Here is a 20,985-nt window from a genome sequence, read left to right as displayed (position 1 = left end):
ATGTGTATGCTGATAAAACAGTATACAAAATGGATTTGGATGCAGTCATTACTTCCATTGCATTGAGCTTAAGGCTGCTTTCGCTCTGTGTGCATTGTTTTAGCAATGCATTGGTATACACACATTGGAATGAGCCAAAATTGAAGTGAAAGCCAATCTTAGAATTTCTTCCTTTTAAGCCAGAGTTTTGAAAAAGCAAAATGTGAAATAGAACAAAATAAAGAAAAGGAAGAAGGAAATCAGCTGCAATTATCAGGTAAAACCCAAGTCTCCAGATGAGACCTGAAAACTCTGAAGCGCTTCCAGTCAAAGGTGTCCATAGTGGACTAGAAGCGTGCATCTATACCAGTGGTTCTCAACCTGGAGTCCCGAGATGTTTTTGGCCTACAACTTCCAGAAATCCTAGCCAGTTTACCAGCTGTTAGGATATCTGGGAGTTGAAGGCCAAAAACATCTGGGGACCCCAAATTGAGAATCACTGATCTATACTGTAGAATTAATGCAGTTTGATATCACTTCAACTGCTACGGCTTAATGCTCTGGAATCTTTGGAGTTGTAGTTTGGTAAGGATCCAGCTCTTTTTCGCAGAGAAAGCTAAATGTCTTGTAAAACTACAGTTCCCAGGATTGCATAGAACTGAGCCGTGACCATTCAAGTGGTGTCAAGCTAAATTAATTCTACAGAGGAATCCCCAGTGGCGTAATGGGTTAAACCCTTGTGCCGGCAGGATTGCTGACCAACAGGTCGGCGGTTCGAATCCAGGGAGAGTGAGGTGAGCTCCCTTCTGTCAGCTCCAGCTCCCCATGTGGCCTTCCACAGGATGGTAAAACATCAAACATCTGGGTGTCCCCTGGTCAACGTCCTTGCAGACTGCCAATTCTGTCAGGAATTGCAGTTTCTCAAGACACTCCTGACACTAAAAACACACCACATTACCTGACACAGTATAAGGCAGGTTGCTGTACTCTTAGCTTATCACTAAAAACCACACCATAGAGAGCTCTAGATTCTTATCAATCTCTCCTTACAAATGATATATCTAGATCAGTGTGTTCATAAACAAACAGTATGTGCCCAATTTCTCTGAAATATGGCATTTCTACCTGCTTTTTTCTGCAAAAAGACAAAAGAAACTTACTACTGAACACAGAGACAACAGTTACCACTCTTCATAAAGCATAGGCTGCTGCTGGGACTTTACCAATGCAAGCAGGAAACAGATATTCTTTGTGATGTTCCCAAAAAATGGGGCAAGTGTCAAAATCTCCTGAGGCATTTATTTTCTTGCATAGCATTCTGTCCTCTTTCATTTCATTTTCTTCCAGTATGGGCCCCAAGGCAGTTTATGAATGAGCCACTTTCAGGCAAACGTGAATGCCTATGCATTCTTAATATAACAAAGTTTTGAAGTTTGTGTGTGTGTGTGTGTGTGTGTATGAGAGAGAGCACAATTCAAATAGAAGTTTAACATTCAGGTAAAAAAGGAAAAACAATTACATAACAATATAGACTTATTACAATGGGCCCTCAATATTTACTGGGGCTTGGTGCTAAGGCCCCGTGGGTACCAAAATATGTGGATGTTCAAATCCCATCACATTCAGTGGCACATTAAAATGCTGTCCCTGAAATTAAATGATAAAATCAAAGTTTGCTTTGTGTGTGTGTGTGTGTGTGTGTGTGTGTGTGTGTATACACACACACACACACACACACACAAACTGTGGATTATTAAATCCACAGATACAGAACCCATGGATACAAAGGTAATAATTATTAAGAAAATGCATCCCTGTGTTCAAGCGATTGTGATTTTTTTTGTCAATTAGTTTCCTGGAAAAGTATAAGGCGTTGTTTTGGTGTTTTAAACCCTACATGGTTTGGGTCCAAGTTACCTACAGGATTGCCTTCTCCCATACAATCCACCTTTTAGAATGCCAAGATCCTCTGGGGGTCAGCTAGTCCAGCCTGCCAGAGCCTGTTTGGCAACCGTCAGTCAGAGGACCTTTTCATTGGTGGCCCTGAGGCTGTGGAATGACCTGCTGGAAGAGATTCAACAGAGCTAAATGAATTGTTAGAATGCAAGACATGACTGAAAACCTATCACTTCCAGAAGGTCTACTCAGTCAATTTTAGATTGTTAATTTTAATCAACATTTTATTGGTATTGGTGTTGGTCTTTATTTTGTGTAATTTGATACATTCATTTTAATGGTGTTGTATTTGCTTGTCTGTTTTAACCAGGTTGAGCCACAGGGAGAGGCAGTTAACAAATTAACAATATTATTATTATTATTATTATTATTATTATTATTATTATTATTATTATTATTATCATAATCACTCCTATTAATATTATTAACAGCGCCCCATGCAGTCATGCTGGCCACGTGACCTTGGAGGCATCTACGGACAATGCCGGCTCTTCGGCTTAGAAATGGACATAAGCACCAACCCCCAGAGTCAGACTTGACTGGACTTAATGTCAGGGGGAAACCTTTACCTTTAATATTATTTTGTTTTTATCCTCAAATTAATGCAAACTTCTCCCTTTAAAGTGAGACTTGCTCCCCAGAACAAAATAAAACTCTATTACCTGATCTCTCCCTTCTGTGTACCTTTGCTCCCATGAATGCTGTGACCGATTTAGAGAAACTAGCTGTAAAATGATTGTAGCCATGTGGTACAAAAAAGATTAATTTACCCTTTGGCCCACTGCTTTCCTTTTTGGGAGGATGGGGCAGCTGGAGTTGCCGTGGGAGGTTTGTTGTATTGTGTTAACGTGTCAAATTCCCCCTTTCCCCCTGCCCTTCTGAACATGCAGTTCATCCAGTGCAAGGGGATTTTGGACATAAAAACTCTCAGCATGTAATGAAGATAAATTAGACTCTTACTTCATAATATGGCTTTTTTTTAAAAGACCGCCTATTTATTTCTGCTTGTCTTTATCATGGGGATTTTTGAAACTCATTTGCAGAAGAGGCCTTTCTCCACTTTTATTATGTGCTGGAGCTCAATGAGTCCCATCTGGAAACAGATGCATTAGCACAGTCTGCTTTATAGTTTTGTTCCCTTCCTTTCATTTTTCTCCTGCACTGCAGCAAATTTTGGGATGCTTATGCTATGAAGTAATTAAAATGAATAAATGAAATAACATCTGATAACAAAGCAATTGTCTTCTGTCCTATTAAATCATTGATTAGAGGAAGCTGTGGATTATAATGATGTCTTATTCTTAAACTGTCTGTCATTCGTTTTGGAGGGGTTTTGGCTGAAATTTCCCATTGGCAGTACATTGGCAGCTAGACAAAAGCAACTCATACACTCTTTAAAAGAATTATATCTTCCTAAATCATCCAGCAATGGCTGTCCTCGGCTTCTGCTGCACTTGGAACAAAAAATATATCAAATGAAACAAATTTGCTTTTGCAGATAAGCAGTTGCATCTATTCTATTATATTGTAGAGAAAGCTCCTTTTCCTTTTAGAATTCTTTTTAAAAGCCTATCTGCAGACCTAGCAACAGTAGCTGCACTCTTAACAGAAGACCGTGGTATCTTATCTATCCCTTTTTGCTCGAAACTTTTCACTATAACTACAGCTTTTTAAAAAGTAAAGATTGGCGTCAAAATTGATTCTTATCAATAAGTGCTAATTTAAAAGCATTAGACATTGAAAGAAGATGCTTGATTCGAATTTCTCAAACTCATGTTGGAGGGGCAATTATCCCTATTAATTGAATGGGTTTGCAAGATCAATTTCCAAATGAACCACAAAAATACTCATTTTGGATTTTAAATGTTTTCTGAATGTGCTCAATGAAAAATTGGAAAACAAAGCTCCTCTATGTAGCACACACAGTTTTCATGCCTGCAGAACAACTTTTACTCATACCAAATTTTGCCTAGATGATGATGATGATGATGATGATGATGATAATTGCAGTGGCGCAGTGGGTTAAACCCTTGTGCCAGCAGGACTGCTGACTAGAAAGAGTGGGTGAGCTCCCTCTGTCAGCTCCAGCTCCGCATGCACGGACATGAGAGAAGCCTCCCACAAGGATTGTAAAACATCAAACATCCAGGCACCCCCTGGGCAACTTTCTTGCAGACTCTCACATCAGAAGCGACTTGCAGTTTCTCAAATCGCTCCTGACATGAAAAAAATATTATTTATCAAATAAATAAACAAACATAATAAGAATAATAACAACATTCAAGCAATAAACCTGCTCCGTGAAGGGCAGTGCAGGATAGGATGAACACCAATAATTGAGCCAGAGGAGCCATTTACACCAACTGTATTTTCATGTTTAAGCCTTGTTTTATTGGTTCTCATCCAGTCTGTTTCAGCGCACCTCATATGATTGAGATGAAAATCAGATGTAGAGATGCATACTATAATGCGTTCAAAATCAACAGGTGACAGAGGTTCATGTAGATCATGTTAGGAGTCTTGGCTCTCCAGGAAGTTGGTAGGCTATAAATCCTGGAAGCTCTAGCAGCATACTCAATGGTGAGAAAGGCTGAGAGTATCAGTTCATTGACCACAGGATCTCCATTCTGTTGTACGTCTTACATTGCAAGTGGAAATTACTCTTACTTTTGTGGAGACTCAAACTAGAGAGGCATTGACACTTAGATGTATTTTCTCATGTACTATTTTGTAGTGGTGGACCATACACAAAAGAATGGAACCACCTCAAGCATTTTCTCCCTTCTCCTAACATGGACTATGAGTCCCAGATAACTATGAAGGATATTGTCAAAATTCTCAATGAGATCAGGAATAACGAATAGTAGCACTCTCCTGTCTCTCTCAGATGAGTCATTTTCAATATGGTTTTTGTGCTAAAGCAGGATAGGAATTCTCATTGAAACAATTCAGAGATTAAAAGGACAGTTGATGACAAGTGGAACTGAGGAACATCATTTGATGCTTTCCCCCCTCTACTAGATTTTAACAGCATGCAATAAAGGTAAACAGTTGATAGTTCTGTAGAGTCCCATAATCCTTGATCATTGGCCCTGCTGGAGCTGAAAATATCTAAAGGGTGCCAAGTTGTTTTCAGCAGTATGTTGACTGAGGAAACCAAGCTTGTAATTTCCTTGAAACTTTAATCCACCCACTCTACTCTGCATTATTTCAAGAGAAACTTTAGGATATAGCCATTGGAACAAAAAGACTGATGGGAAGTGCCATGTTCATAAATCAGTAATTGCATTGCATAAGGAAGTGGTTGTTTTTTTTTACCTAAAGTAATGAGTTAAAATCAAAGTATAATCCTATGAATTTTTAGTTTTACAGTGAAATAAAAAGATAGGATTGTATTTTCCTGGCCCAGCATCACTTCCTGCAGCAAAAGCACCCATTTAATTCACAAAAAGATATCTGGTGTAGCTCATAAATTTGTGAACTGCTCTGCCAGGCATAACATGCTTTGCTGATGATGACTCATTCACATTTTGTGGAAGGTTGTCAACTTCAAAGGAAACGCTGTCTTTTGCTAGATTTCCCCCTACAGCTCAGCTCCAGTATTTCTTATAAAAAGGCATCTCTGTTTTGAAATGTAGTACTCTAATATCAATGTTGGTATTATAACATGATATTTCCAATACTAGATTGCACAGATCATTATCAAAGGAACTTCCTCAGCACTGAGCAATGTAGGACTGTTGTTTAAAGGTCTTTTAAAAAAATCCCCTCCTCCTATAGTTACAAAGACATATGCACATATTAAGAAATAACATTACACAATTCTTAAAAGTGACTTAAAACTAAAGGACCCTTCCCAATCCTCTTACGAGGTAATTATTTGGACAGTATTTCATTTCGTTGTTATTGTAGTCACGTCAACTTCAACTTATGGCATCTCTATGAATGAGAGACTTCCGAGTCCTTCCTCATCAACTGCCCTGTTCATGTTTTGCAGACTTGGGGCCATTGCTTCCTTGCTTTATTCTATGAAATGTAGCCATTTTCTTTTCATACTGCCTGCCTTCTTCTTTACCAAGTATTACTGTATTTTCTAGTGAGTCATATCTTCTCGTGATATGGCCAAAGTACGGGCACATCTACACTAAACACTTAGGTCAGTTTGAAACCAGCATAAAAGGAAGCAGTGTAGTTGTGTGGATGATTTCATTGAAAACTCTAGAACTGATTTAAGGCCCAGATGGGGATTATACAAACCACAGATGCTGGCCTCAAACAAGTTCCAGAATCCACAGTATCCATGACTTGACAATGTAGGCATTAAAATAATCCATGATTTTCTACACTTTGGCTCAATTATTAACCAGAATGGCGACTATAGGCAAGACATGGGGAATACATTTTTCACACATACACACACAACACGGAATGCACATTTGGATCAATAGAGTGCTTCAAGTGTTCCAGACAGTGATTCACTTTCTGTGGGATTTATTTCACTGTGTAATGTGATTTGCACTACAGCGCGCTGGTGCAAATTGAGGACTTATTTTAGACTTTCCCCTGACTTTGCTTACTTCAGTTTAAAGCTGTTAAACATGCTACAGTGTGCTTTCATGGCTTCTGTAGTCTAACACCATGCAGTGCAGCTGACTTGAAACTGCATTAAATGGTCAATATAGATGTACCCTATGACAACTTCAGTATAGTCATAATGTCATCCAAGAAACATTCAGACTTGATGGGGCGATCTATTTATATTTTTTTGGCAGTCTATGCTATTTGCCAGCATTGATAAAATAGTAAAGAATAGAGACATCACACTGGCAACGAAGGTCTGCATAGTGAAAGCAATGGTATTCCCTGTAGTAACCTATGGATGCAAGAGCTGGACCATAAGGAAGGCTGAGCAAAGGAAAATAAATGCTTTTGAACTGTGGTGTTGGAGGAAAATTCTCAGAGTGCCCTGGACCTCAAAAAGATCAAACCAGTCCATACTCCAGGAAATAATACCCGACTGCTCACTGGAGGGAAGGATACTAGAGGCAAAGGTGAAGTATTTTGGCCACATAATGAGAAGACAGGAAGGCTTGGAGAAAATAATGATGCTGGGGAAATAGAAGGAAAAAGGAAGAGGGGCCAACCAAGGGCAAGATGGACGGATGGTATCCTTGAAGGAACTGGCCTGACCTTGAAGGAACTGGGAGTGGTGATGGTCAACAGGGAGCTCTGGCGTGGGCTGGTCCATGAAGTTACGAAGAGTTGGAAGCGACTGATTCTCTTTATAAACTACATTTGAATTTTTTTGTTCAAGAAATTTTTAAGTTAGAGATTGTACATGGAGGAATTATAAATGCTCTACAACTAGTCTTCAGGTGTTACCATTTGGAATGTCAGATTTGTGTTCATTTAACTTCTTCCATAGATATTTCCCAGTTTGTCCAACGCAGAGTGTAGAGAAGAATTGTTGACAAAAATAGTGCATATAAAATTAGAGGATGAGCAAGTGAATGCACCTCTGGTGTTGTGGGTGACAGCATTAGGACCTGTGATGTTCTAGGAGTTGGACTACAACCTTCAGAATCCTCTCAGCCAATAATTTCCTAACCAGCATGACCATTGACTATGCTGCCTCAGATATTCTATGGGTTTTAAACCAGTCAAGTTTTACAAGTTTTTGTATGTCCTGCAATTCCTGAATGACTGTTTTGAATTACATGCCAGTGGCCTTGCCCCCTTTCCACTCAAAGTAGGACTACTTAATTAAGATTTACATTAGCCAGGTGACACAAGAGTTGGCTGAGAGTCATTTTATCATTTCTTTTTCCCTAGCAAACCAGTAAATTTCCATGATGTTTTTTAAAAATTCAGAGTCATACTTAGAATGTGAGGCCACCAGATGATTGGGAAAAAAAAAACCCAGCAACAGCAACCTGACTAATTTGACTTCTTGCTTTGAGGTCACTATAAACTTTTCTCAGATTCCATTTTATTTAAAGGTGGAGGACATAAGTGCACAAAGAACTTTAATTTTGAATGCTAGCCAGGACCAACTGTGGGCCTCCAGCTCCTGAGTCACAGGCCTCAGCTTTCAAGCGCTTCCCAGATCCAAGAACATTTCACCAATTGTATTATGAAGAGGTATTCACACTTTGCAGCCATAGAGATATGAAGGCCTGCCAAAGCATTTTTTCACTGGCTTTGTAATTAATAATTTTTCTAGGTCAAACCATAGAACTTGTTATTTGCATTTTGGAGTGAGCTCCAGGCTCATCTGACATCTCCTGAATATGAAGAGAATCATTTAACAGTATCTGCAGTCATTTTGCTAGTGTTTGCTTTCAAATTTAGCAGTTTTAAAATGGGACTATATGAATGTTGTTGGGGAGAGGGTGTCTTAAAAGAAATTGAGTAATTTATTTTAATTGCTTAAGGCCGAAGAGAGGTGCAAATTACAAGTTCATAAATATCTGCCATGCTTCAAACAGTCACTATATTATACATAATCTGTTATCCACGAATTAGATCCAGATTTAGCCATCATTGGATATACTTACTGAAATCAATTATTGGTTTAAATGGGTGAAAACCCATTGTAAGCATTTATTTTATTGGTTCTACATTAAATAGAACAAATGTCTGGTTACAACTCCATAGTTTTGCATACACTGAATCAGAAGGGAATTTGTATCGCCACCAGTGATTTGGTTCCATATGGGGGGCCCAATACTCCTTGACCTCAAAAGCTTAATTATGATAGAAAACATTTGTTCAGATAGTGGTGAAACACATCTCTAGAAACATTTAGTAGTGTATGAATCATTATTGTTTAGGCTATTTCAGTGGCAGATTTCTTCCCCACACAACTACCACATTTGGAAATAACAATTAAAGTATACTTGGTTTTGAAAAGAATAAACTGGCCATGGAGGTCCAGGAAGGTTGAAGATGGTGGAAGCACCTTTGCTCTATCCTTTGTGGTTGCCCACCTTTACATGTGAATTGATAGCATTTATTCTGCAGGCTTTCTTTTCATGGACTACAGTCAGCCCTGAACTGCAAATATGAATAGAAAATCTTGAATACTATTCTTTAACCTGGGAAAAATGCTTCTCTAGTCCTTTCTAGGTCCTCTAACACAATTCAGTGATCAGGTTCTGCCAGAAGTTTATTGATTTATTTATTTATAGTATTTATATTCCACCCTTCTCATCCCGAAGGGAACTCAGGGCGGATCACATAACACACATATACGGCAAACATTCAATGCCATTTATAAATTGACAAGACAGACAATTGTACATATATAGAAGTATATAGGCTTTCCCCAACTTTGGCATCTTGGAGGCTTGTGTTCGGTTCCAGCTATTGGGGCGGGGGTGCTGTGGCTCCATCTTCCTGTCAAAGAGCTTTGTTCGTAAACCTCCTCCTTGGTTGAATCGCTGGCATTTTTCTAGCATTTCCTTACAGGTGCCTTATTACCTCCCTGCTTTTAAGTGGTACCTATTTATCTACTCTGCTAGATAGGCATATGCTGGGCTAAAGGCCAGGAGCTCACCCCGACCTGGGCTTTGACCTGTCAACCTTTCGGTTGGCAAGATTTACTGCAGCTAGTGGTTAACCTGCTGCAGTTGACCATAGAATGGCACTGGAGGACTGAGAAATGACTAGAGAAACTATTTTTGGACACATATAGGACAGCAGCTGAAAGGAAAGTAAATAAGGATATCCACATATAATCAAATCTGTAAATCCTTAATTTACATTAATGTAAATCCTCGCTCACATGGAGGGATTATAGTATAGGGTATTAACCTAAACAATCTCATTTCTTGAAACATCACAATTTTGTCAAGAGAATATATTTTAATTAAAAGTATGCTTTTAAAACTTTGCAGTGAGGAGCTCTATCTTTTGTAATGCCTTCTTCACCACTAAAAACTGAAATACATTGCTATATTGTTTCTCATTGCCCTTCAGGGTCTGTGAAAACTACAAAATTACTGTCCTATTATTGATGCCATCTGAACAATAACAGAGATGGTATCCTAAAGCCTTCAATAAAATAACTTTTCAGCATCCAGGGACATCTTTGATCCTCTGTGTGACTTATCTTTATAGTACACATGTTTTCAAAATGACGGGAAAGTCTCCATCTTTCAGAAATCGTTTTTTAATAACCTTGGGGAGATTCCAAAAATTAATCCCTGCCACACAAACAACTTCACACACAAAAAGCAGGAGATGGTTAAGGATTAGGGTTTAACTGAGCACATTTTCTGTGACAAGTTCTGATCTGGTTTACAAATAAGCATTTTTGTTCCACTGGTAATTCAAATCACACTTCAAGGAAGCTGAAGGAATAGTAACGCTTCAAATCTGCTAGGCCTCTTCAGTTTCTTCAGTGTAGCTTTATTCTGCTTACTTTACTTTACATGGTCTATTATTGGAAAGCTACACTACTGAAATATGTCAGATGGGGACAATGCAGGGGAAAAGTTTATTGGGATTTCTTCTTGTCCTTTCTAAATGACTATTCATACATAGCACTGGGCACCTGATTGTCCTGATACGTAACCTACACTCCAGCTGATACGGACACAATACGAAGAAACAAAATTGGCAACATTGCATTTTATCTCTTTAATTTATATTTTGAATATATCATACTGGAAGCTGGATTAGACTCATCAGAAGCAGGCATGACATTGGAGGAATGAAAATTAATGAATTAAGATATGTATACAACACTATATTACATGGAACCACTCTTAATGGAAATTACAGAAGAATTTGCAAAAGCAGAGTTATAGTTTAATATTAAGAAGGCAAAAAATAATGGCGATAGATTATTTGCCTAACTTTAAAGTGGATAATAAAGACTTTGAAATAGTTAAACATTTTCTATGTCTTGGCTCAGTTGTTAATCAAAATGGAAACTACTGTCAAGAAATCAAAAGACCAAGACTGGATTTACTCTGTAGATTTAATTCAGTCGACACCACTTTAACTGTAATGGCTCAAAATTATGCACCAGCGCTCCAACAGAAAAGGCTAAGGGGCTCACAAAACCACCACTCCCATGATTCCAGAGCATTGAGTCATGGCAATCAAAGTGGTGTCAAACTGCATTAATTCTACAGTCTACACGGCACCCTAGGGCTTGGAATTGCAGCTATGAAGGAACTAGATGAGATCCTCAAGTATAAACATAATTTGTAAATTCTTACACCAGAATAATCCAGGCAAAGTATTTCCCATTTCCATAGACAGTGACAATTTCCAGACAGTGACGGAAAGATGAGCAACTTATTCAAGATGTAATTTGCAAGAAGATTTCTACAAGTATCATAAGCTGCTAAAAAGAGTGTCAAAGCAAATGAAACCCTAAACTGAGGCTGTCATACTTTGGATATATCAAGAAATTTCATGGCTCATTAGAAAATATGTTAATAGTAAAATGGAAGATAGTAAGAAAAGAGGAAGACCACACTTACAGGTGGGTTGATTCAATCAAATAAAACCTGAGCAGGGCAGTCTTGGAGGCCTCTCACTACAAGACAAATCAACTTGATCACAGATAATTACATATAGGTAGAATGCTTCTACTCCTTTCATTGTTTTATGCTAGCACATACACCACATTATGTCTTGCCATCTCTCCATTAGTTGTCTTTTTTTGTATTTTTCATGTTCATTCCAGTATAATATTAGGCAATACTATAATTTCACACATTCACCACTGTGAGGCATCAATTTGAAATGTTACTTTTTATTTACAGTTCTGATTGGACATTGACTATTTTTCCTTCTCATTGTTTCCATTTCTTTCTGTGAAACGTTTTGTGTTATAAACTCTTTCCTTTTGCATTCTTGAATAGCAGAACTACAGCATTAAGTACAACAGTTCTGTGTGTGTGCCCCGGAGCAACTTCACACAGACTTTTGACTTTGTTTTTGAATAGTTCTCTAAAGTTGAACTTGTTTAATTGCCCTGATGTCAGGTATGTCAGAAGTGAAGCCAGGCAGAAATCATGTAGGAACTGCAAAGGGGGTGGCTTTAGGAAAAGCACTAATGCTGAATGGGAAGCCAGAGTGGTCTGCAAATCTAAGCCCTGATCAATAACAAATTATAGGATGAATCAAAGCCATGGAAAAACTGTAGTCTGCTGAGCCACGTGGGAGGAGTGGAGAGTATGATAACAGATCTATAAGAGGAGGACAGCAGGCTGAAGATCAAAGTGAGGCAAGATTTGACAGAAACAGATCTGAGAGTGTTATTGCTTAGATACAGAGGAAACCAATTATTCCAAGTGTTCTCTAGTCCATCATTTTCTGATAATCCTAGTAAGACAAGATGCTGCCATATACCAGGTCAGGTGTCTTATCCTTCAGGGCAGCAGCTCTCCAAAGGACTGAGAACTGAGACTGGATATACACTGCCATCAGGCATGTAGCTGGGGGGGGGGGGGGGGCTTGCGGGGCTTCAGCCCCACCCACCCCGAAATTCTCAGGGTGGTACGCAAGAAGGCCTTACATTTATTATTTAAACTGTTATGTTTATTGATATCATGATCTGATCACCATGCTCAATATATTCCATATGCATGGGGGTATTGGGATAACAATACAAAAGGTTGGCTAGGGTAGATCCTCTCCCACTCAGACTCAGCCCCCCTCCCCCCCCCCCCCCCAAATAAAAATCCTGGCTACGGGCCTGACTGCCATATAGTGCAGTTTGAACTGGATTATATGGCAGCATAGATCCAACGTGAGTTTTTCCAGCTAGTCCTTTAAGCCTGTTGAGCCAATGTACAGTAGGCCCACAGTACATGCTGGAATTTAGAATAATAGAGTTGGAAGAGACCTTGTGGGCCATCCAATCCAACCCCCTGCCAAGAAGCAGGAAAATTGCAATCAAAGCACCCCTGACAGATGGCCATCCAGCCTCTGCTTAAAAGCCGCCAAAGAAGGAGCCTCCACTGCATTCCGGGGCAGAGAGTTCCACTGCTGAACAGCTCTCACAGTGAGGAAGTTCTTCTTAATGTTCAGGTGGAATCTCCTTTCCTCCGTTTGAAGCCATTGTTCTGAGTCCTAGTCTCCAGGGCAGCAGAAAACAAGCTTTCTCCCTCCTCCCTATGACCTCCCCTGACATATTTATACATGGCTATCATGTCTCCTCTCAGCCTCCTCTTCTGTAGGTTAAACATGTCCAGTTCTTTAAGCAGTTCCTCATAGGGCTTGTTCTTCAGACCTCTTGTAAGTATCAAAAATCACAGAGGATACTTGAGTCTCATGTACAACAACATAGTACAATAGTGTCCTTAACAGAAAATGGTTAGCAACTCAAAGTTTTGCTTTTTGGAATCCACACACACACATGCCATGGTTTATTGAATCCCAGGATGCAGAACCCATTGATAAGTAAGGTCAACTACAGTCTAGTTTATTTAAAAAATCATGAAATTGATTATGGTTTCATTTCCTTTTTACATGCTGTTAAATAAATTGGCGTTGAATTCACACTAAGGTTCATTTTTATATTTTGTAGGGAAATGCCTTTTTAGTTTCCATAAAGGAATCTTTTTTGAAAGTTAGTGAATCGTGTAATTAACAAAGGGACACAGAACTCCTTTAATCCAAGACATTTTTACATAAGAAAAAAAGGTGAGAGTCAGGCGTTATATATTCCAGCTGCTATTTATCTATTCCAACAATAATATCAGTTGATTAATGATACAGTGATTGATATTTGTTGTATCCATGTAGGAATCTGGATGTGATAACACTATGAATTTATTCTTATCCCTGCATTAAAATATATGTAGATTAGATGCAGCAAGATACATTTTTGAATGGATTTTCCCATGGACTTGTCACCAAAAATTCTCAAATTAACTCAGAAATCGGATGGAACAAATGTGTGCTATAGAAAGGTCATGTTATAAAAACAGAAACGGATTCATCCATCCCTGCCCACTTGATTTTCATGGTTCTCCTCCATCCAAAAATCAGCATTCTGGGGTGATTAACCACATCCAGTCTTCACTAGGATGTGAATTTATTTTTCGGGATATTTTCTTTTAAAGTTATTTGGGTCTTTATTAAACTGTTCATTTTTACTTCTGTCTAGATAATGCTATTTTGCTTACAGAAAAATAACCAGTCAAAAATTGAGACTAGTATTGGTGTAGAATATTTTTCGTCTGACTTCCATGAACCTCTATGACTGCAGTTCACTGTTAAGACAACATAGGATGTTTATAGTTGAATGTTTCCACTAAGTATTCTTCAGAAGTCTGAAAACAACAATAATTTTATTGACAGTACAAGTCTCTACCAAATGCCATTTACAATGGACCTTCTGGATCCATGGAAATTTGGTTCTGGGATTTGGATGGCAAAAAGGTGGATGGTTGTATCCCATATTATTAAATGGCAGCAGAGTGCATGTTTCTGCGTCAACGTGTCCACATACATGTTGCTACTATTTTAGGTAGGAGCCATGGAAATTTGTGGTCAGTTGAAATCCAAATCAGGAGCTCACAGATTGGGAGGTCCCACTGCACTTCAAAATACATCCATACTCTGCCAAGAATTGTCTGAATAGTTACTAATTTGGCATTATGCTTAATCTAGCTACATGACTTTGTAATGTCATTACATTTTTATAGGACAGTCCCTGGCTGATTGTGATTAAAGAACCGGAGCAAAATATCATTTGCATTTTAATACGTATTAACCCAATTCACTTTTGCCAGACTATGACCACAAAGAGAAATGCAGTTGTTCTTTAGTTTTTGCATATTTTAGTTATGCTTATCTCCTGTCTTTTATATATATACATAAATATGCATATGTTGGGAGAGATTACATATAAAAATAAACTTCTAAAAAGGTTTGTAATGTAATATGTAATGTGTGCGCGAGTGTAGGCAATGACGTGCAAAATGTGTATATAAGAGAAAACTGTGTTAAATACATACAATTTTTGGAGGTGCTTGAAAAAATCACACCATGTTGAAATTGGGGGGGGGGGGTTAATTTTGCTTTGAAAATTTGATATGAGGGGGAAAATAAGCACTTACTCACAGCATCGGCAGCCAGAGACATGTTTGAAAATATTCATTTTTAAAATCAAAAAAGGAAATTTGATTTTGCCTTTTGATGGAAGAGATGCCATTTTATGATGCCACTGTATACCATTGGATTTGATCATCCATGGATCTTGGTATCCATTGGGGGACCTGGAACCAAACCCCAGTGGATACCACTTTATATCTGTTGATCAATATTCTAAGTTCAGCTTTTCAAGAAGCTCTACCTTTTTCAGCACAGAACAGAGAGTTCTGCTGGTTTTTAACAAAGGGCTCATCTGGTCATTACATACTTGATCAAAATGCCCCCCTGGAATGAAAATAGGGTTGATTTTAGATCAGTAATGCAGGGGGAGTCAGTTTGGCTCTAGACAGGTGTAAGTATCCTCATCAGGAGAACAGTATGACAGTTGCCCTTAGAATAAAAAAGTCAGCTTTCTGAAGCTAACTTACAGTGACTTAGAACTGTAGATAAAGAACAAACTATATCTTGATATGATTGTGATAAGTTTATGCTTATTGATTCATATGTGTGTGGGTGTTACTGAACAGTCTGAGTAAAGACCTTGGGTTTTGGAGATACACATGGGTAAGTGCCTGATTCAGCAACTGGGTGCTGAGAGCTCCCTTGGTTTCTCCCTTGGAGATGTCCTCCACTAAACAGAATTCTTACTCATTGGGGCCAACTGGAGGGAATGATTCATAATGGCAGCCATCAAGAAGAGATGCCCTCCAAGGAGGTATTAAATGCAAAATTGAATGTAAGACTTCTGTCAGTTTATCTAATAAACCCAAACAACCAGATTCTCTCATATAGGCCAGTGGCACCTTCACATCATTGGATGTGCAGCTTTCTGAGATACTTGCAGTCTTAGAGAGACCTTTGGCTAAAGACCTTATAAAACTACAAGCTTCAAGATTCCATAGCATTTTTATTTATCATATCAGAAGCAGACTAAGGGTACAGTTGTAAAATATTTAAAAACATAAACACAGTTAAAAACTTGGCATTATACTAAATGTCCTTTGACCAGTAGCCAGCCACTTGGATTGCCTCTGGTGTTGCTATTAGAAGGTTCTCCATTGTGCATGTGGCAGGGCTCAGACTGCATTGTAATAGGTCGTCTATGGTTTGCTCTTCGCCACACTCCATAGCATTGAGCCATGGCAATTAAAGTGGTGTCAAACTGGATTGATTCTACAGCACAGGTGAACATATAACTTCCTGCTGCAATTGATTTTACTAAGTAAATGTTTTACCGTTTCAGATTTTGTTTGACTTATTTGGTTATTTCAGGTTGCGTTGTCAGCAGAATTTATTGACTCTTGTGGATACTTGGTTTCCTTAAAATTTAGCCCAGAAATAATTTGACAAGGATAATTTAGAGTTGTATGTGCATATATAAATTCCAACATTTTGGCTTGGTCTCAGGTGATAAAGTAGTTCTTCCTCTACATTGATTTTACTGATGTCTGAGCAGTTTTCCTCTGTTCCTGATGAATTCTGTTTGCTTTATTGTGAGCTGCGGCTAAACCAGAGGATTATGTAGGAAAATCAAACCTGCTTCACTGTCCTCAAAACCTTTTATGACTGACATGGCAGAGACCTGTTATTACCTTATGTAGCTTAAGAAAGAGACTTCTGCTACATCCTTTAAGACAAACATGTTTGTATTGCAGTGTGATTACAATGCAGAATGATGGCCTGGACCTAGTATATATAAGTCTGTTTATTTAATTTTTATTTATTTGAGTCACACCCTGTCTTTCTGCAAATACAGGACCCAAGGTTGTATACAATAGACATTATAATATAGAGTGCTCTACACTTTATAATATGACTAAACTCAATCATACTATCATAGAAAAATATGGATCTAGATCAGTGGTTCTCAACCTGGGGTCCCCAGATGTTTTTGGCCTACAACTCCTAGAAATCTCAGCCAGTTTATCAGCTGTTAGGATTTCTGGGAGTTGAAGGCCAAAAATGTCTGGGGATCCCAGGTTGAGAACCACTGATCTAGATCCATATCTTTCTATGTGTTTTGTGTTAACTAACAATATTTAATTCTCTTCTGGAGAGTAAGTCATATGTTATATAGCTTTCGACCGTGCATCACTATTATAAAAATGCACTGCTGTTCACTGTTTACTAATTACATATATATTTGTCTTTCAGAATGTCGAGTAGTGAAATCCACCTCCTATACCAAAATAGCTTCGACACCACGTAGGAGTGCTACCAAGAGCCCTGGCCCATCTAGACGCAGCAAATCTCCAGCATCCACCAGCTCAGGTAAAATAGTTCAATATAAGTTTTTAAAAATAATTGAAGATGAGCTTTCAAAGGCCTTACTTGGTTAAACTCCATAAACAACTTTACTGCTTCACCTTAGTTGATATTGTGTTGCTTGTTACTTAGCTCATTGACAAGCAACATCCACTGAAGTTCCACCTTCTACTTAACCAACTGAAGACACAGAAGCTGTCTCTAAATTGAGAAATTTGTGCATAATGTTAGTTACATCTTTCTTCCCCAGCTAGGATACATACTGAAAATACTATGCCTTAATACTATGCTTGTACTCAGAGTCCCTGTGGGGGGATCGGGAGCGAGATACAAATAAAGTTTAATAATAATAATAATAATAATAATAATAATAATAATAATAATAATAATACTGTATGTCCTCATGTATAAGTCTAGAAATGTTAATCAAAATTTGCAGCCAAACTCCTGTCCTCTTTTGAATATGTGGGTGGGAAAATGGTGACAGCCAGGGGCAACTAGCCTCATGAGACACCACTGTTCTTTCCCTTCTCCATGGAATGACCTTTGACTTGTCCGCATATCATATGAAAATCCATATTTTTTACTCCAAATCTACCCTTAACTTATACATGGCTTTGATTTATACATGAGTATATATCAGGTAACTCATTGCTTAATTTTGTTTCCACATGCAAGAATTAATAATTTTAGGAGTTCCTTCTCTACAGTTTTCAGATATAATTTCTACTTTGGGACTTGTTTAGGGAAATTTGTTTATGCAAAATATGTGGATTTTCTATCCAAACAACATTTTTGAAAATGTGTTTCCTGTATAAAGGCAATTTTTTGCATAGGCATAATGCAAAATATGGCTTTTCTGATGCAAAAATATTGTTGTTTGGACTAAAATATGTTTTCTGTGCAAAAACAAGATGTGTATTTTTTTACACAAGTGAATTTTCCCAAACAAAATCTTGTAATGTGAAGATTCCTGGTACTGTTCTTTTTGTTGGCAAGAATATGTAGGTGCCTTTTATTTTATAAGATTGTGTATATTAATGTGTTTTCTTTACATCCTTACTCAATATAAACAAAAAATGAAGCATCATATAAGAATCATCTGTTTGCCATGATGTTTGTTCCCAGCTCCCTTAGCCTTGGGAACAATCAAACAGTATGCATCAGCAATGTGGCATTTCCCACAGTGAACTCATCTGCTTCAGAATTCTGGCTTATTGTGACATCTGAACAGAGTAATAGTGCCCATCTACGCATGCCATTTAATGCTGAGCTAATCTGGAGTGGCGAGACTCGTGACCAGCCCTAGAGCTCCCCATCTTCATCCCATGGAATGGAGCTTCAACTATCCAGTTGGGCCGAACCCAGTTCAGCCCCACTGGATGGCGACCTTTACCTGTGGCGTATTATTGTCTCTGCAGCGACAGCCATGAATCGGGAGAACTTCTGGTCATCACTTGGCATAATTGCCAATGTTATAGACTTGGAGAGGGGAAGAAAGAAAGGAGGCAATGATCCCCTTCCCTTCTCTAAGTTGCAAGGGCACCCTGTGGCCACCGTTGCAGCAACAAGACTATATTTTGCTTTGTAGTCTGTGTCTTTAATGAAGCCTTTCAGACTGTACAGTTATCACAACATGATTCCACTTTAATTTCCACAGCTACATTCTGTAGGGTTTGGAAAAGTACCACAGCTCTGGCTGAAAATTCAAAACACACCTCTCTAAACTGCAAATCCCAAGAGTGTTGCTATGAAAGTTTATTATTGCACTATTCAGGTGGCCCTCACTGGGGTTAAGAGCATAAGATCACTATTTTTTTTACTCAAGAGGACACTTCTCCGGGGACTTTTATGATCTCCAGCATGACTCTGTGATCAAGAGTTTGTGAGTTTGAGAATAGATGAGAATCTTGGAATAGAGGTTTCTCCTTTTGCATGTAAATCACTGCCAAACTGCAGCCGGTCAATGTTCTGGCATAATATCCGTCTCTGACTTATATGTCCTGACCCTAGAAATGCTGCCTTGTGCAGGATCACAATGAAGCCTGGCAGAATTGTTTTATGAGATCATTGAGCTCTGTCAGCTACATACACAATCCCAGCCAAAGCATGATAAAATATTTTTTCAAGCACATTATTCTTACAAATATAGTCTATAGATGTTTGTTGTAGGCATTTTTTAACCTGAGGCCAAAAAACTCCCACCAAAACACACAAAACCCAAACTAAAGTGGTGTGCTCCTCTTTTCTAGCTTTGGACTAAAATATTGTTAATTTCACAGGCTGCTGCTTCCTTCTTGTAGTACCATGACAAGATTAGTCCTGATTTTATTTAGTCACTTTCCCTGATTTTTTTTTTTATCTCTGAGCAATATGTAGACTGTTAAATGTAAATGGTCACGTAGTACATTATGTTCATTGCTAGTGTGCTCATATTCTTAATGTACATTGATGAATAAATTTACATATATTTAAATGTTCAGCATAGATTTTAATCACTGATTAAAGAGTCTAGCTATTAATAGTTGATTTACTTTTGCTATTTCAGTTTATCAGTGAAAAACAACCATAGGGAGATAAAGTGCTGTAGATTGGGTGGTATTGCAAATCACTCTCTGGCCTTGATCCAAAGATATCAAAGCTAAATCCCACTGAAACCAATTATACAAATTAGTCACTCCCATTACTTTCAACGGGATTTAGTCATGAGCTGTTGGTGGGACCCAAAATAGTGCTGTGTGTTCTGTAGCCGAGGAATTTTAGTACTGCAAGTACTTTGAATGTTAACTTTTTCATATTTGTTGAACTATGCTGAGCTTGAGTTATACAACCTATTTGGATAATAAAATACGAGCAAAAACAAATTGCTTATGTTAAAAGAGTTGGAGGAGATTATTAGATTTCTCCTTAGTGTCCAATTTAAGGCTAACAAGGTAATCCTAGTAAAATGTCACACTCCGATACAGGCAAAACAATACAGCTGAGCCTTTGCCATTCTAGTAGCAATTAGGAGCATTTCTTACTTGTCCAAAAATACAAAAGATGGAGAAGGGGTGGATACTGGATAGTCATTTCTGGTAGAGAAATAGAGAGGAAGGTGGAGTTATCAAATTGTCCTGGTGTGATTATCAGATAGCCTCTAACCCTGGAAATAGAAAGAGAGAATAAGTCTCTAGCAAAATGGTGTGATCACGTGGCAAAGTCATAATGAAACATTAGCTATAGGAAGGAACTTCTGAAGGCAGTAATGGAAGTCATTTTAGGGTTTTTTCTTGAGACCCAAAACCCTCACAAGTATTTCCTATGCAACATCTTTAGCATTCAGTTTATAGAGGCCAGATATATCAGTTAGTGTGTAAATTAAGGGTAGGAATCACACAGCCGTTCAGATGTTTTGAACTGCCATTCAGTGCTACTTGTGCAAGCTAGGGTTGTTGGGAGTTACAGTTCAACAACACCTAGAGGACCATGTGATTCCCAGGCCATTTCGAAGCTTGAATGTAAGATTGACATCAGGTTATATGCTTAATGCGAACTTGCAATTCTTCTAAAAGTTCCCTATGGGGCTGAAGAGCCATTTGGGTATATTCACTGGCGAATTACTTCTACAACACATCTGAGCAACAGTGATTTTGCATAATTGTAAACAGTATCCCACATAAC

The 20,985-nt window shown here is 38.3% G+C and overlaps 1 protein-coding gene across 3 annotated transcripts in view; it reads left to right on the top strand.

Annotated features, from left to right (window-relative positions):
• The window catches only part of dclk1 (doublecortin like kinase 1), a 268,527-nt gene that overhangs the window by 166,870 nt on the left and 80,672 nt on the right, over positions 1-20,985 (top strand). For all 3 annotated transcript variants that reach the window (XM_062974717.1, XM_062974718.1, XM_062974721.1), the window contains exon 5: positions 17,212-17,328. In XM_062974717.1, the coding sequence (XP_062830787.1) occupies positions 17,212-17,328 (117 nt within the window). The remainder of the gene's footprint in view (positions 1-17,211; positions 17,329-20,985) is intronic.

This window comes from Anolis carolinensis, chromosome 3 (genome assembly GCF_035594765.1).
Source record: "Anolis carolinensis isolate JA03-04 chromosome 3, rAnoCar3.1.pri, whole genome shotgun sequence".
Classification (NCBI taxonomy): Eukaryota; Metazoa; Chordata; class Lepidosauria; order Squamata; family Dactyloidae; genus Anolis; species Anolis carolinensis.
The sequence above is the reverse complement of the archived record's forward strand: the minus strand, read 5'-3'. Positions and strand labels throughout refer to the sequence as shown.